This window comes from Anthonomus grandis, chromosome 14 (assembly GCF_022605725.1).
Source record: "Anthonomus grandis grandis chromosome 14, icAntGran1.3, whole genome shotgun sequence".
Lineage (NCBI taxonomy): Eukaryota > Metazoa > Arthropoda > Insecta > Coleoptera > Curculionidae > Anthonomus > Anthonomus grandis.
This window is the reverse complement of record NC_065559.1, coordinates 23,390,634-23,405,745: the sequence shown is the minus strand read 5'-3', so window position 1 is coordinate 23,405,745 and position 15,112 is coordinate 23,390,634. Positions and strand designations below refer to the sequence as shown.

General features: G+C 33.7%; 1 protein-coding gene and 1 long non-coding RNA gene across 2 annotated transcripts; both read left to right on the top strand.

Annotated features, from left to right (window-relative positions):
* Nucleotides 1-643: 643 nt before the first annotated feature.
* Nucleotides 644-8,570, top strand: LOC126744613 (kanadaptin-like; the record flags this gene model as incomplete). Its single annotated transcript, XM_050452107.1, has 2 exons — nucleotides 644-773; nucleotides 8,242-8,570. Coding segments are annotated over 2 exons (330 nt in total), but the record flags the coding sequence as incomplete, so codon positions are not given.
* Nucleotides 8,571-9,707: 1,137 nt separating this feature from the next.
* LOC126744551 (uncharacterized) lies at nucleotides 9,708-13,876 on the top strand. The gene is made up of 3 exons (XR_007663230.1): nucleotides 9,708-9,835; nucleotides 13,107-13,278; nucleotides 13,451-13,876. It is a non-coding gene; the product is annotated as an uncharacterized LOC126744551 (long non-coding RNA).
* Nucleotides 13,877-15,112: the final 1,236 nt, after the last annotated feature.

The following is a 15,112-nucleotide window of genomic DNA, read 5'->3' as shown; positions in this document are numbered from 1 at the left end:
TGACAGAAGTGGAGATATAGATTTCCAAACTTTGGGTTTTTGGTGCATATATATGGAAACTGAAAATTTGTATCTCGGTTAATAAAGGAGCTACGACTTTGGGAATAGTCTTGTTGGATTCAAAACGCTGAATTTAAGTCAAGACTGTTGGATTTTTAAAGCTAGTACCTACAGAAGCCGAGATATAGACTTCCAAACTTTGGGTTTTTGGTGCACATATATGGAAACTAAAAATTTGTATCTCGGTTAATAAAGGAGCTACGACTTTGGGAATAGTCGCGTTGGATTTAGAACGACGAAACTAAAACAAAACCGTTGGATTTTTAAAGCTAGTACTGACAGAAGTCGAGATATAGATTTCCAAACTTTGAGTTTTTGGAGCACATATATGGAAACTGAAAATTTGTATCTCGGTTAATAAAGGAGCTACGACTTTGGGAATAGTCGCGTTCGATTTAGAACGACGAAACTAAGACAAAACCGTTGGATTTTTAAAGCTAGTGCTGACAGAAGTCGAGATATAGATTTCCAAACTTTGGGTTTTTGGTGCATATATATGGAAACTAAAAATTTGTATCTCGGTTAGTAAAAGAGCTACGACTTTGGGTATGGTCTCGTTGGATTCAGAACGACAAAACTGCAGCACATTTCCGGGGAAATCGAGAAGGAAATCACCGATTTGGAGCGGAAGTGTCGTCAGAATAAAGCGGAAGTGGTGAACAAGGATGACGCGAAACCGGGAACAAGCGGGTCTAGTGGGTTTCATGAAAATGGTGAGTATTTACTTCCGATTTTACTGTTTTATTGTAAAAATGTGCTCTTTTTACTACTGTACCTTGGTTTTTTGTATTTTTTTTTGTTTAGTCCTAAAGTGCGCTTTTATTAACAATTAAACAAATATAAGAAATCTGTTCTCCATTGATTTTTATTCTGTTGTTTTAGCCTTTGTAAGTGTGAATCTGCGGTTCTTAATGCCCGGTAAATAACGTAAAAATCAAGCGGTCAAAGGGTTTTATAAGACTTTTTTAAAGGTTTTTGAGCGATTTATCGAATTATTAAAAAAAAATAATTTTCTTAAAAAAAAATTTTTTTGCACAAAAATTATTTAATTTTTCGAAAATCTTTTATAACTTCTTTATTTTTCGATTTACGTCAAAATGTTATTCTATATGATTTGTTCTATTTTTAATTGTGAATCTAATGCTAAGAGAAAATTTTCCAATTTCCCACTAGTTTTTAAGAAAATTAGGAAAAACTGTTTAGAGGTTTCTATCAATTTTCTGGAAAACTGTTAGACCTAAAAATTATTTTTCTATTGCATCTGATGCGTATTGAAATTCGCAACAACTTTTGTTTTAACAATTTCTTTCTACGACTAATAGTTTTCCAAAATAAAAATAAAAACCGAAATCATGAACATTTTTCCAGGGGTACCCTTTGGATTTTTTGACGAAGACTTTTTGGGTATAACTTTTTTCTGGTACATTTTTCAAAAATGTTTTATCAGACTTTTTTGACGCATTTTGAGTGAGTTATCGATTTGCCCAAAAAAAATTAAATTTTTTCGAAAAATTTTTTTTTTCAATTTTGCACTTCAATTCTACACTTTTTCATTTTCTCGAAAATCCTCCATAACTTCTTTATTTTTCGATTTAGGGAAAAATGTTATTCCATATGATTTGTTCTATTTTCGATTGTGAATCTAATGCTGAATGAAAAATTTCCATTTTCCTACTAGTTTTCGAGAAAATGAGGAAAAACCTGTTGAGAGATTCTAAATTTTCCAGGCATTTATTTTTATATTTTTTCATTCTATTTTTATACTGGTAAATTCGTTCCAAACGTATTTTTACCCATGTAGTTATATGTTTTTACACGTAAAATTTTCCCAATCTTTAAAAAATGGGTGCACGTGAGTCTGACCTCGCGGTTAATTTTCAAGGTCACTAGAAGGTCGACCCAAGGTGATAGGGTTAGAAAAAAATTGGTGAAAGTGAGTTTGACCTCGCGGATAATTTTCAAGGTCACTAGAAGGTCGAGACAAGGTGACAGGGTCGAAGAAAAATTGGTGTAAGTGATTTTGACCTCGCGGTTAATTTTCAAGGTCACTAGAAGGTCGACACAAGGTGAGAGGGTCCAAGAAACACTGGTGCAAGTGAGTTTAACCTCGCGGTTAATTCTCAAGGTCACTAGAAGGTCGACATAAGGCGACAGGGTCTAAGAAACATTGGTGCAAGTGAGTCTGACCTCGCGGATAATTTTCAAGGTCACTAGAAGGACGAGACAAGGTGACAGGGTCGAAGAAAAATTGGTGCAAGTGAGTTTGACCTCGCATATAATTTTCAAGATCACTAGAAGGTTGACACAAGGTGACAGGGTCGAAGAAAAATTGGTGCAAGGGATTTTGACCTCGCGAATAATTTTTAAGGTCACTAGAAGGTCGAGACAAGGTGGCAGGGTCGAAGAAAAATTGGTGCAAGTGAGTCTGACCTCGCGGATAATTTTCAAGGTCACTAGAAGGTCGAGACAAGGTGATAGGATCGAAGAAAAATTGGTGCAAGTGATTTTTACCTCGCGGTTAATTCTCAAGGTCACAAGAAGGTCGAGACAAGGTGATAGGATCGAAGAAAAATTGGTGCAAGTGATTTTGACCTCGCGGTTAATTCTCAAGGTCACTAGAAGGTCGACATAAGGCGACAGGGTCTAAGAAACATTGGTGCAAGTGAGTCTGACCTCGCGGATAATTTTCAAGTACACTAGAAGGTCGAGACAAGGTGATAGGATCGAAGAAAAATTGGTGCAAGTGATTTTGACATCGCGGTTAATTCTCAAGGTCACTAGAAGGTCGACATAAGGCGACAGGGTCTAAGAAACATTGGTGCAAGTGAGTCTGACCTCGCGGATAATTTTCAAGGTCACTAGAAGGTCGAGACAAGGTGATAGGATCGAAGAAAAATTGGTGCAAGTGATTTTGACCTCGCGGTTAATTCTCAAGGTCACTAGAAGGTCGACATAAGGCGACAGGGTCTAAGAAACATTGGTGCAAGTGAGTCTGACCTCGCGGATAATTTTCAAGGTCACTAGAAGGTCGAGACAAGTTGATAGGATCGAAGAAAAATTGGTGCAAGTGATTTTTACCTCGCGGTTAATTCTCAAGGTCACAAGAAGGTCGATACAAGGTGACAGGGTCGAAGAAAAATTGGTGCAAGTGATTTTGACCTCGCGGTTAATTTTCAAGGTCACTAGAAGGTTGACACAAGGTGACAGGGTCGAAGAAAAATTGGTACAAGTGAGTTTGTCCTCGCGGATAATTTTCAAGGTCACTAGAAGGTCGAGACAAGGTGATAGGATCGAAGAAAAATTGGTGCAAGTGATTTTGACCTCGCGGATAATTTTCAAGGTCACTAGAAGGTCGATACAAGGTGACAGGGTCGAAGAAAAACTGGTGCAAGTGATTTTGACCTCGCGGATAATTTTCAAGGTCACTAGAAGGTCAAGACAAGGTGATAGGATCGAAGAAAAATTGGTGCAAGTGATTTTGACCTCGCGGTTAATTCTCAAGGTCACTAGAAGGTCGACATAAGGCGACAGGGTCTAAGAAACATTGGTGCAAGTGAGTCTGACCTCGCGGATAATTTTCAAGGTCACTAGAAGGTCGAGACAAGGTGATAGGATCGAAGAAAAATTGGCGCAAGTGATTTTTACCTCGCGGTTAATTCTCAAGGTCACAAGAAGGTCGATACAAGGTGACAGGGTCGAAGAAAAATTGGTGCAAGTGATTTTGACCTCGCGAATAATTTTCAAGGTCACTAGAAGGTCGAGACAAGGTGACAGGGTCGAAGAAAAATTGGTGCAAGTGATTTTGACCTCGCGGTTAATTTTCAAGGTCACTAGAAGGTCGACACAAGGTGACAGGGTCGAAGAAAAATTGGTGTAAGTGATTTTGACCTCGCGGTTAATTCTCAAGGTCACTAGAAGGTCGAGACAAGGTGACAGGGTCGAAGAAAAATTGGTGCAAGTGATTTTGACCTCGCGGTTAATTTTCAAGGTCACTAGAAGGTCGACACAAGATGAGAGTTTCGAAGAAAAATTGGTGCAAGTGAGTCTGACCTCGCGGTTAATTTTCAAGGTCACTAGAATGTCAAAACAAGGTGACAGAGTCGAACAAAAATTGGTGCAAGGGATTTTGACCTCGCGAATAATTTTCAAGGTCACTAGAAGGTCGAGACAAGGTGGCAGGGTCGAAGAAAAATTGGTACAAGTGAGTTTGTCCTCGCGGATAATTTTCAAGGTCACTAGAAGGTCGACATAAAGTGACAGGATCGGAGAAAAATTGGTGTAAGTGATTTTGACCTCGCGGTTAATTCTCAAGGTCACTAGAAGGTCGAGACAAGGTGACAGGGTCGAAGAAAAATTGGTGCAAGTGATTTTGACCTCGCGGTTAATTTTCAAGGTCACTAGAAGGTCGACACAAGGTGACAGGGTCGAAGAAAAATTGGTGCAAGTGAGTTTGACCTCGCGGATAATTTTCAAGGTCACTAGAAGGTTGACACAAGGTGAGAGTTTCGAAGAAAAATTGGTGCAAGTGAGTCTGACCTCGCGGTTAATTTTTAAGGTCACTAGAATGTCAAAACAAGGTGACAGAGTCGAACAAAAATTGGTGCAAGGGATTTTGACCTCGCGAATAATTTTCAAGGTCACTAGAAGGTCGAGACAAGGTGGCAGGGTCGAAGAAAAATTGGTACAAGTGAGTTTGTCCTCGCGGATAATTTTCAAGGTCACTAGAAGGTCGACATAAAGTGACAGGATCGGAGAAAAATTGGTGTAAGTGATTTTGACCTCGCGGTTAATTCTCAAGGTCACTAGAAGGTCGAGACAAGGTGACAGGGTCGAAGAAAAATTGGTGCAAGTGATTTTGACCTCGCGGTTAATTCTTAAGGTCACTAGAAGGTCGAGACAAGGTGACAGGGTCGAAAAAAAATTGGTGCAAGTGATTTTGACCTCGCGGTTAATTTTCAAGGTCACTATAAGGTCGACACAAGGTGACAGGGTCGAAGAAAAATTGGTGCAAGTGATTTTGACCTCGCGGTTAATTTTCAAGGTCACTAGAAGGTCGACACAAGGTGACAGGGTCGAAGAAAAATTGGTGCAAGTGAGTTTGACCTCGCGGATAATTTTCAAGGTCACTAGAAGGTTGACACAAGGTGAGAGTTTCGAAGAAAAATTGGTGCAAGTGAGTCTGACCTCGCGGTTAATTTTCAAGGTCACTAGAAGGTCAAAACAAGGTGACAGAATCGAAGAAAAATTGGTGCAAGGGATTTTGACCTCGCGAATAATTTTCAAGGTCACTAGAAGGTCGAGACAAGGTGGCAGGGTCGAAGAAAAATTAGTGCAAGTGAGTCTGACCTCGCGGATAATTTTCAAGGTCACTAGAAGGTCGAGACAAGGTGATAGCGTCGAAGAAAAATTGGTGCATGTGATTTTGACCTCGCGGTTAATTCTCAAGGTCACTAGAAGGTCGACATAAGGCGACAGGGTCTAAGAAACATTGGTGCAAGTGAGTCTGACCTCGCGGATAATTTTCAAGGTCACTAGAAGGTCGATACAAGGTGACAGGGTCGAAGAAAAATTAATACAAGTGAGTTTGTCCTCGCGGATAATTTTCAAGGTCACTAGAAGGTCGACATAAGGTGACAGGATCGGAGAAAAATTGGTGTAAGTGATTTTGACCTCGCGGTTAATTCTCAAGGTCACTAGAAGGTCGAGACAAGGTGACAGGGTCGAAGAAAAATTGGTGCAAGTGATTTTGACCTCGCGGTTAATTTTTAAGGTCACTAGAAGGTCGACACAAGGTGACAGGGTCGAAGAAAAATTGGTGTAAGTGATTTTGACCTCGCGGTTAATTCTCAAGGTCACTAGAAGGTCGAGACAAGGTGACAGGGTCGAAGAAAAATTGGTGCAAGTGATTTTGACCTCGCGGTTAATTTTCAAGGTCACTAGAAGGTCGACACAAAGTGACAGGGTCGAAGAAAAATTGGTGCAAGTGATTTTGACCTCGCGGTTAATTTTCAAGGTCACTAGAAGGTCGACACAAGGTGACAGGGTCGAAGAAAAATTGGTGCAAGTGAGTTTGTCCTCGCGGATAATTTTCAAGGTCACTAGAAGGTTGACATAAGGTGACAGGATCGGAGAAAAATTGGTGCAAGTGAGTTTGACCTCAAGGATAATTTTTAAGGTCACTAGAAGTTCGAGACAAGTTAAGTAGTTCGTAGAAAGTAAGTGCAAGTGAGTTTGACCTCGCGGTTAATTCTCAAGGTCACTAGAAGGTCGACACAAGGTGAGGGGTTCGAAGAAAAGTTGGTGTAAGTGAGTTTGACCTCGCGGATAATTTTCAAGGTCACTTAAAGGCCAAATCAAGGTAAATAATTCTTCACCAATTTTTCTTCGACTCTGTCACCTTGTGTCGACCTTCTAGTGACCTTGAAAATTATCCGCGAGGTCAAACTCACTTGCACCAATTTTTCTAACAACTACTCACCTTGTGTCGACCTTCTAGTGACCTTGAAAATTATCCGCGAGGTCAAACTCACTTGCACCAATTTTTCTAGGAACTACTTACTTTGTGTCGACCTTGTAGTGACCTTGAAAATTAACCGCGAGGTCATATTCACTTGCACTTATTTTCTACGATCTACTTAACTTGTCTCGACCTTCGAGTGACCTTGAAAATTTTCTGCGAGGTCAAACTCACTTGCACCAATTTTTCTAACAAATACTCACCTTGTGTCGACCTTCGAGTGACCTTGAAAATTATCCGCGAGGTCATATTCACTTGCACTTAATTTCTGCGATCTACTTACCTTGTCACGACCTTCTAGTGACCTTGAAAATTGTCCACGAGGTCAAACTCCCTTGAATCAATTTTTCTAACATCTACTCACCTTGTGTCGACCTTCTAGTGACCTTGAAAATTATCCGCGAGGTCATATTCACTTGCACTTATTTTCTACGATCCACTTAACTTGTCTCGACATTCGAGTGACCTTGAAAATTTTCTGCGAGGTCAAACTCACTTGCACCAATTTTTCTAGGAACTACTTATTTTGTGTCGATCTTGTAGTGACCTTGAAAATTATTTGCGAGGTCAAACTCACTTGCACCAATTTTTCTAACAACTACTCACCTCGTCTCGACCTTCTAGTGACCTTGAACATTATCCGCAAGGTCAAACTCACTTGCACCGATTTTTCTACAAACTACTCACCTTGTGTCGACCTTCTAGTGACCTTGAAAATTACCTGGGGGGGTCATATTCACTTGCACTTATATTCTACGAACTACCTACCTCGTCTCGACCTTTTAGTGACCTTGAAAATTATCCGCGAGGTCAAACTCACTTGCATCAATTTTTCTAACAACTACTTACCTTGTGTCGACCTTGTAGTGACCTTGAAAATTTTCCGCGAGGTCATATTCACTTGCACTTATATTCTACGAAGTACCTACCTTGTCTCGACCTTCTAGTGACCTTAAAAATTATCCGCGAGGTCATATTCACTTGCACTTATTTTCTACGATCTACTTAACTTGTCTCGACCTTCTAGTGACCTTGAAAATTATCCGCGAGGTCATATTTACTTGCACTTATTTTCTACGATCTACTTAACTTGTCTCGACCTTCGAGTGACCTTGAAAATTTTCTGCGAGGTCAAACTCACTTGCACCAATTTTTCTAACAACTACTCACCTTGTGTCGACCTTCTAGTGACCTTGAAAATTATCCGCGAGGTCATATTCACTTGCACTTATATTCTACGAAGTACCTACCTTGTCTCGACCTTCTAGTGACCTTAAAAATTATCCGCGAGGTCATATTCACTTGCACTTATTTTCTACGATCTACTTAACTTGTCTCGCCCTTCTAGTGAACTTGAAAATTATCTGCGAGGTCAAACTCACTTGCACCAATTTTTCTAGGAACTACTTACTTTGTGTCGACCTTGTGTTGACCTTGAAAATTATCCGCGAGGTTAAACTCACTTGCACCAATTTTTCTAACAACTACACACCTTGTCTCGACCTTCAAGTGACCTTGAAAATACCTTTCAAGGTCAAATTTTCTTAGTACATTAAACTGTTTTCTTTTGTCCCAACTGAGCCTACTATTTGATGGTACTTCTAGAGTACCATCATTATTTGACTTCTTCTTCTTCTCCTTCTTTAATGTTGTTAAATTTGCAGATGACCACTCGACCACCGAGGACGAGAGAAAGAAGAAGAAGAATCAGAAACGAAACGAACAAAGACAACACAAAACAGAGATAGATAAACGCAAGGGTTACGCCGAAGACGCCTCAAAGGAGAACTACAGCATGTGGGTACCACCGACCGATCAAACCGGAGACGGTCGTACCAGTTTGAACGAAAAATTGGGTTATTAATTAAAGAAACAACAAAATCAAGTTTATTAATATTTTATTATTATTTAATGTCCACTTAATTATAAAGATTCAAAGCGTTCTATTCCTAACAGTCTATTGGATACAATAAATGGTACTTATTAAATATCACATAGGAAAATTTTATTTATCTTCTCTTTCTCCTTACAAATGAATATGGGGTAAGTATACTTAATTTAATAATAATATCCTTGTCTAGCTCATTATAGTACCTAGGGAACTTGTACAAATAAAATGTTATGCAAAATGTTCGATCTAATAAAGTACATGTTAATGGTAAAAAACAGAACTTTCGATTTTTTTCAAAAATTACAATTTTTTTAGTTTTTTATTAATACGTACAAGGTGCCCCTTTGTAAGGAGTACTTGACAGTTTTTAAATGAAGGCTCTATCTTTAATAACAAAAAAGTTATGCAAAATTTACGATCTTATAAAGTACATGTTATCGGTAAAAAACGGAAATTTCGAAGTTTTTCAAAAATTACAATTTTTTTAGTTTTTTATTAATACGTACAAGGTGCCCCTTTGTAAGGAGTACTTGACAGTTTTTAAATGAAGGCTCTATCTTTAATACCAAAAAAGTTATGCAAAATTTACGATCTTATAAAGTACATGTTAATTGTAAAAAACGGAAATTTCGATTTTTCTCAAAAACTATAATTTTTTCAATTTTGATAATTATGTGCAAGGTGCCTCTTTGCGAGGAGTACTTGGCAGTTTTTAAATGAAAGCTCTATCTTTAATAACAAAAAAGTTATGCAAAATTTTCGATCTAAAAAAGTACATGTTAATTGTAAAAAACCGAAATTTCGATTTTTCTCAAAAACTATAATTTTTTCAATTTTGATAATTATGTGACAGGTGCCCCTTCACTAGGAGTACTTGACTGTTTTTAAATGAAAGCTCTATCTTTAATAACAAAAAAGTTATGCAAAATTTTCGATCTAAAAAAGTACATGTTAATTGTAAAAACCGAAATTTCGATTTTCTTTAAAAACTACAATTTTTTCAATTCTGATAATTATGTGTAAGGTGCTCCTTCACTAGGGGTACTTGACTGTTTTTAAATGAAAGCTCTATCTTTAATAACAAAAAAGTTATGCAAAATTTTCGATCTAAAAAAGTACATGTTAATTGTAAAAACCGAAATTTCGATTTTCTTTAAAAACTACAATTTTTTCAATTCTGATAATTATGTGTAAGGTGCTCCTTCACTAGGGGTACTTGACTGTTTTTAAATGAAAGCTCTATCTTTAATAACAAAAAAGTTATGCAAAATTTTCGATCTAAAAAAGTACATGTTAATTGTAAAAAACCGAAATTTCGATTTTTCTCAAAAACTATAATTTTTTTAATTCTGATAATTATGTGTAAGGTGCTTCTTCACTAGGAGTACTTGACTGTTTTTAAATGAAAGCTCTATCTTTAATAACAAAAAAGTTATGCAAAATTTTCGATCTAAAAAAGTACATGTTAATTGTAAAAAACCAAAATTTCGATTTTTCTCAAAAACTATAATTTTTTTAATTTTAATAACTATGTGCAAGGTGCCCCTTCACTAGGAGTACTTGACTGTTTTTAAATGAAAGCTCTATCTTTAATAACAAAAAAAATATGCAAAATTTTCGATCTAAAAAAGTACATGTTAATTGTAAAAAACCGAAATTTCGATTTTCTTCAAAAACTACAATTTTTTCAATTTTAATAATTATGTGCAAGGTGCCCCTTTGCCAGGAGTGCTTGGCAGTTTTTAAAAGAAAGCTCTATCTTTAATAACAAAAAAGTTATGCAAAATTTTTGATCTAAAAAAGTACATGTTAATTGTAAAAAACCGAAATTTCGATTTTCTTCAAAAACTACAATTTTTTCAATTTTAATAATTATGTGCAAGGTGCCCCTTTGCCAGGAGTGCTTGGCAGTTTTTAAAAGAAAGCTCTATCTTTAATAACAAAAAAGTTATGCAAAATTTTCGATCTAAAAAAGTACATGTTAATTGTAAAAAACCGAAATTTCGATTTTTCTCAAAAACTATAATTTTTTCAATTTTGATAATTATGTGCAAGGTGCCCCTTTGCTAGGACTACTTAACAGTTTTTAAATGAAAGCTCTATCTTTAATAACAAAAAAGTTATGCAAAATTTTCGATCTAAAAAAGTACATGGTAATTATAAAAAACCGAAATTTCAATTTTTTTCAAAAACTACAATTTTTTTAGTTTTTGATTATTACGTACAAGGTGCCCCTTCGCTAGGAGTATTTAACCGTTTTTAAATGAAAGCTCTATCTTTAATAACAAAAAAGTTATGCAAAATTTTTGATCTAAAAAAGTACATGTTAATTGTAAAAAATCGAAATTTCGATTTTTCTCAAAAACTATAACTTTTTCAATTTTGATAATTATGTGCAAGGTGCCTCTTTGTGAGGAGTACTTAGCAGTTTTTAAATGAAAGCTTTATCTTTAATAACAAAAAAGTTATGCAAAATTTTTGATCTAAAAAAGTATATGTTAATTGTAAAAAATCGAAATTTCGATTTTTCTCAAAAACTATAACTTTTTCAATTTTGATAATTATGTGCAAGGTGCCTCTTTGTGAGGAGTACTTAGCAGTTTTTAAATGAAAGCTTTATCTTTAATAACAAAAAAGTTATGCAAAATTTTTGATCTAAAAAAGTACATGTTAATTGTAAAAAATCGAAATTTCGATTTTTCTCAAAAACTATAATTTTTTCAATTTTGATAATTATGTGCAAGGTGCCCCTTCACTAGGAGTACTTGACTGTTTTTAAATAAAAGCTCTATCTTTAATAACAAAAAAAAATATGCAAAATTTTCGATCTAAAAAAGTACATGTTAATTGTAAAAAACCGAAATTTCGATTTTCTTCAAAAACTACAATTTTTTCAATTTTAATAATTATGTGCAAGGTGCCCCTTTGCGAGGAGTACTTGGCAGTTTTTAAATGAAAGCTCTATCTTTAATAACAAAAAAGTTATGCAAAATTTTCGATCTAAAAAAGTACATGTTAATTGTAAAAAACCGAAATTTCGATTTTCTTCAAAAACTACAATTTTTTCAATTTTAATAATTATGTGCAAGGTGCCCCTTTGCGAGGAGTACTTGGCAGTTTTTAAATGAAAGCTTTATCTTTAATAACAAAAAAGTTATGCAAAATTTTCGATTTAAAAAAGTACATGTAAATTGTAAAAAATCGAAATTTCGATTTTTCTCAAAAACTATAATTTTTTAAATTTTGATAATTATGTGCAAGGTGCCCCTTCACTAGGAGTACTTGACTGTTTTTAAATGAAAGCTCTATCTTTAATAACAAAAAAGTTATGCAAAATTTTCGATCTAAAAAAGTACATGTTAATTGTAAAAAACCGAAATTTCGATTTTTCTCAAAAACTATAATTTTTTCAATTTTGATAATTATGTGCAAGGTGCCCCTTCACTAGGAGTACTTGACTGTTTTTAAATGAAAGCTCTATCTTTAATAACAAAAAAGTTATGCAAAATTTTTGATCTAAAAAAGTACATGTTAATTGTAAAAAATCGAAATTTCGATTTTTCTCAAAAACTATAATTTTTTCAATTTTGATAATTATGTGCAAGGTGCCCCTTCACTAGGAGTACTTGACTGTTTTTAAATAAAAGCTCTATCTTTAATAACAAAAAAAAATATGCAAAATTTTCGATCTAAAAAAGTACATGTTAATTGTAAAAAACCGAAATTTCGATTTTCTTCAAAAACTACAATTTTTTCAATTTTAATAATTATGTGCAAGGTGCCCCTTTGCGAGGAGTACTTGGCAGTTTTTAAATGAAAGCTCTATCTTTAATAACAAAAAAGTTATGCAAAATTTTCGATCTAAAAAAGTACATGTTAATTGTAAAAAACCAAAATTTCGATTTTCTTCAAAAACTACAATTTTTTCAATTTTAATAATTATGTGCAAGGTGCCCCTTTGCGAGGAGTACTTGGCAGTTTTTAAATGAAAGCTTTATCTTTAATAACAAAAAAGTTATGCAAAATTTTCGATTTAAAAAAGTACATGTAAATTGTAAAAAATCGAAATTTCGATTTTTCTCAAAAACTATAATTTTTTAAATTTTGATAATTATGTGCAAGGTGCCCCTTCACTAGGAGTACTTGACTGTTTTTAAATGAAAGCTCTATCTTTAATAACAAAAAAGTTATGCAAAATTTTCGATCTAAAAAAGTACATGTTAATTGTAAAAAACCGAAATTTCGATTTTCTTCAAAAACTACAATTTTTTCAATTCTGATAATTATGTGTAAGGTGCTTCTTCACTAGGGGTACTTGACTGTTTTTAAATGAAAGCTCTATCTTTAATAACCAAAAAGTTATGCAAAATTTTCGATCTAAAAAAGTACATGTTAATTGTAAAAAACCGAAATTTCGATTTTTCTCAAAAACTATAATTTTTTTAATTCTGATAATTATGTGTAAGGTGCTTCTTCACTAGGAGTACTTGACTGTTTTTAAATGAAAGCTCTATCTTTAATAACAAAAAAGTTATGCAAAATTTTCGATCTAAAAAAGTACATCTTAATTGTAAAAAACCGAAATTTCGATTTTTCTCAAAAACTATAATTTTTTCAATTTTGATAATTATGTGCAAGGTGCCCCTTCACTAGGAGTACTTGACTGTTTTTAAATGAAAGCTCTATCTTTAATAACAAAAAAGTTATGCAAAATTTTCGATCTAAAAAAGTACATGTTAATTGTAAAAAACCGAAATTTCGATTTTTCTCAAAAACTATAATTTTTTCAATTTTGATAATTATGTGCAAGGTGCCTCTTTGCGAGGAGTACTTGGCAGTTTTTAAATGAAAGCTTTATCTTTAATAACAAAAAAGTTATGCAAAATTTTCGATCTAAAAAAGTACATGTTAATTGTAAAAAACCGAAATTTCGATTTTTCTCAAAAACTATAATTTTTTTAATTTTGATAATTATGTGCAAGGTGCCTCTTTGCGAGGAGTACTTGGCAGTTTTTAAATGAAAGCTTTATCTTTAATAACAAAAAAGTTATGCAAAATTTTTGATCTAAAAAAGTACATGTTAATTGTAAAAAATCGAAATTTCGATTTTTCTCAAAAACTATAATTTTTTCAATTTTGATAATTATGTGCAATGTGCCCCTTCACTAGGAGTACTTGACTGTTTTTAAATGAAAGCTCTATCTTTAATAACAAAAAAGTTATGCAAAATTTTTGATCTAAAAAAGTACATGTTAATTGTAAAAAACCGAAATTTCGATTTTTCTCAAAAACTATAATTTTTTTAATTATAATAATTATGTGCAAGGTGCCCCTTCACTAGGAGTGCTTGGCAGTTTTTAAATGAAAGCTTTATCTTTAATAACAAAAAAGTTATGCAAAATTTTTGATCTAAAAAATTACATGTTAATTGTAAAAAACCGATTTTTCGATTTTTCTTAAAAACTATAATTTTTTCAATTTTGATAATTATGTGCAAGGTGCCCCTTCACTAGGAGTACTTGACTGTTTTTAAATAAAAGCTCTATCTTTAATAACAAAAAAATATGCAAAATTTTCGATCTAAAAAAGTACATGTTAATTGTAAAAAACCGAAATTTCGATTTTCTTCAAAAACTACAATTTTTTCAATTTTAATAATTATGTGCAAGGTGCCCCTTTGCCAGGAGTGCTTGGCAGTTTTTAAATGAAAGCTTTATCTTTAATAACAAAAAAGTTATGCAAAATTTTCGATCTAAAAAAGTACATGGTAATTGTAAAAAGCCGAAATTTCGATTTTTCTCAAAAACTATAATTTTTTTAATTCTGATAATTATGTGTAAGGTGCTTCTTCACTAGGAGTACTTGACTGTTTTTAAATGAAAGCTCTATCTTTAATAACAAAAAAGTTATGCAAAATTTTCGATCTAAAAAAGTACATGTTAATTGTAAAAAACCGAAATTTCGATTTTCTTCAAAAACTACAATTTTTTCAATTTTAATAATTATGTGCAAGGTGCCCCTTTGCCAGGAGTGCTTGGCAGTTTTTAAATGAAAGCTTTATCTTTAATAACAAAAAAGTTATGCAAAATTTTCGATCTAAAAAAGTACATGGTAATTGTAAAAAACCGAAATTTCAATTTTTCTCAAAAACTACAATTTTTTTAGTTTTTGATTATTACGTACAAGGTGCCCCTTCGCTAGGAGTATTTAACAGTTTTTAAAAGAAAGCTCTATCTTTAATAACAAAAAAGTTATGCAAAATTTTTGATCTAAAAAAGTACACGTTAATTGTAAAAAATCGAAATTTCGATTTTTCTCAAAAACTATAATTTTTTCAATTTTGATAATTATGTGCAAGGTGCCTCTTTGCGAGGAGTACTTGGCAGTTTTTAAATGAAAGCTTTATCTTTAATAACAAAAAAGTTATGCAAAATTTTTGATCTAAAAAAGTACATGTTAATTGTAAAAAATCGAAATTTCGATTTTTCTCAAAAACTATAATTTTTTCAATTTTGATAATTATGTGCAAGGTGCCTCTTTGCGAGGAGTACTTGGCAGTTTTTAAATGAAAGCTTTACCTTTAATAACAAAAAAGTTATGCAAAATTTTCCATCTAAAAAATTACATGTTAATTGTAAAAAACC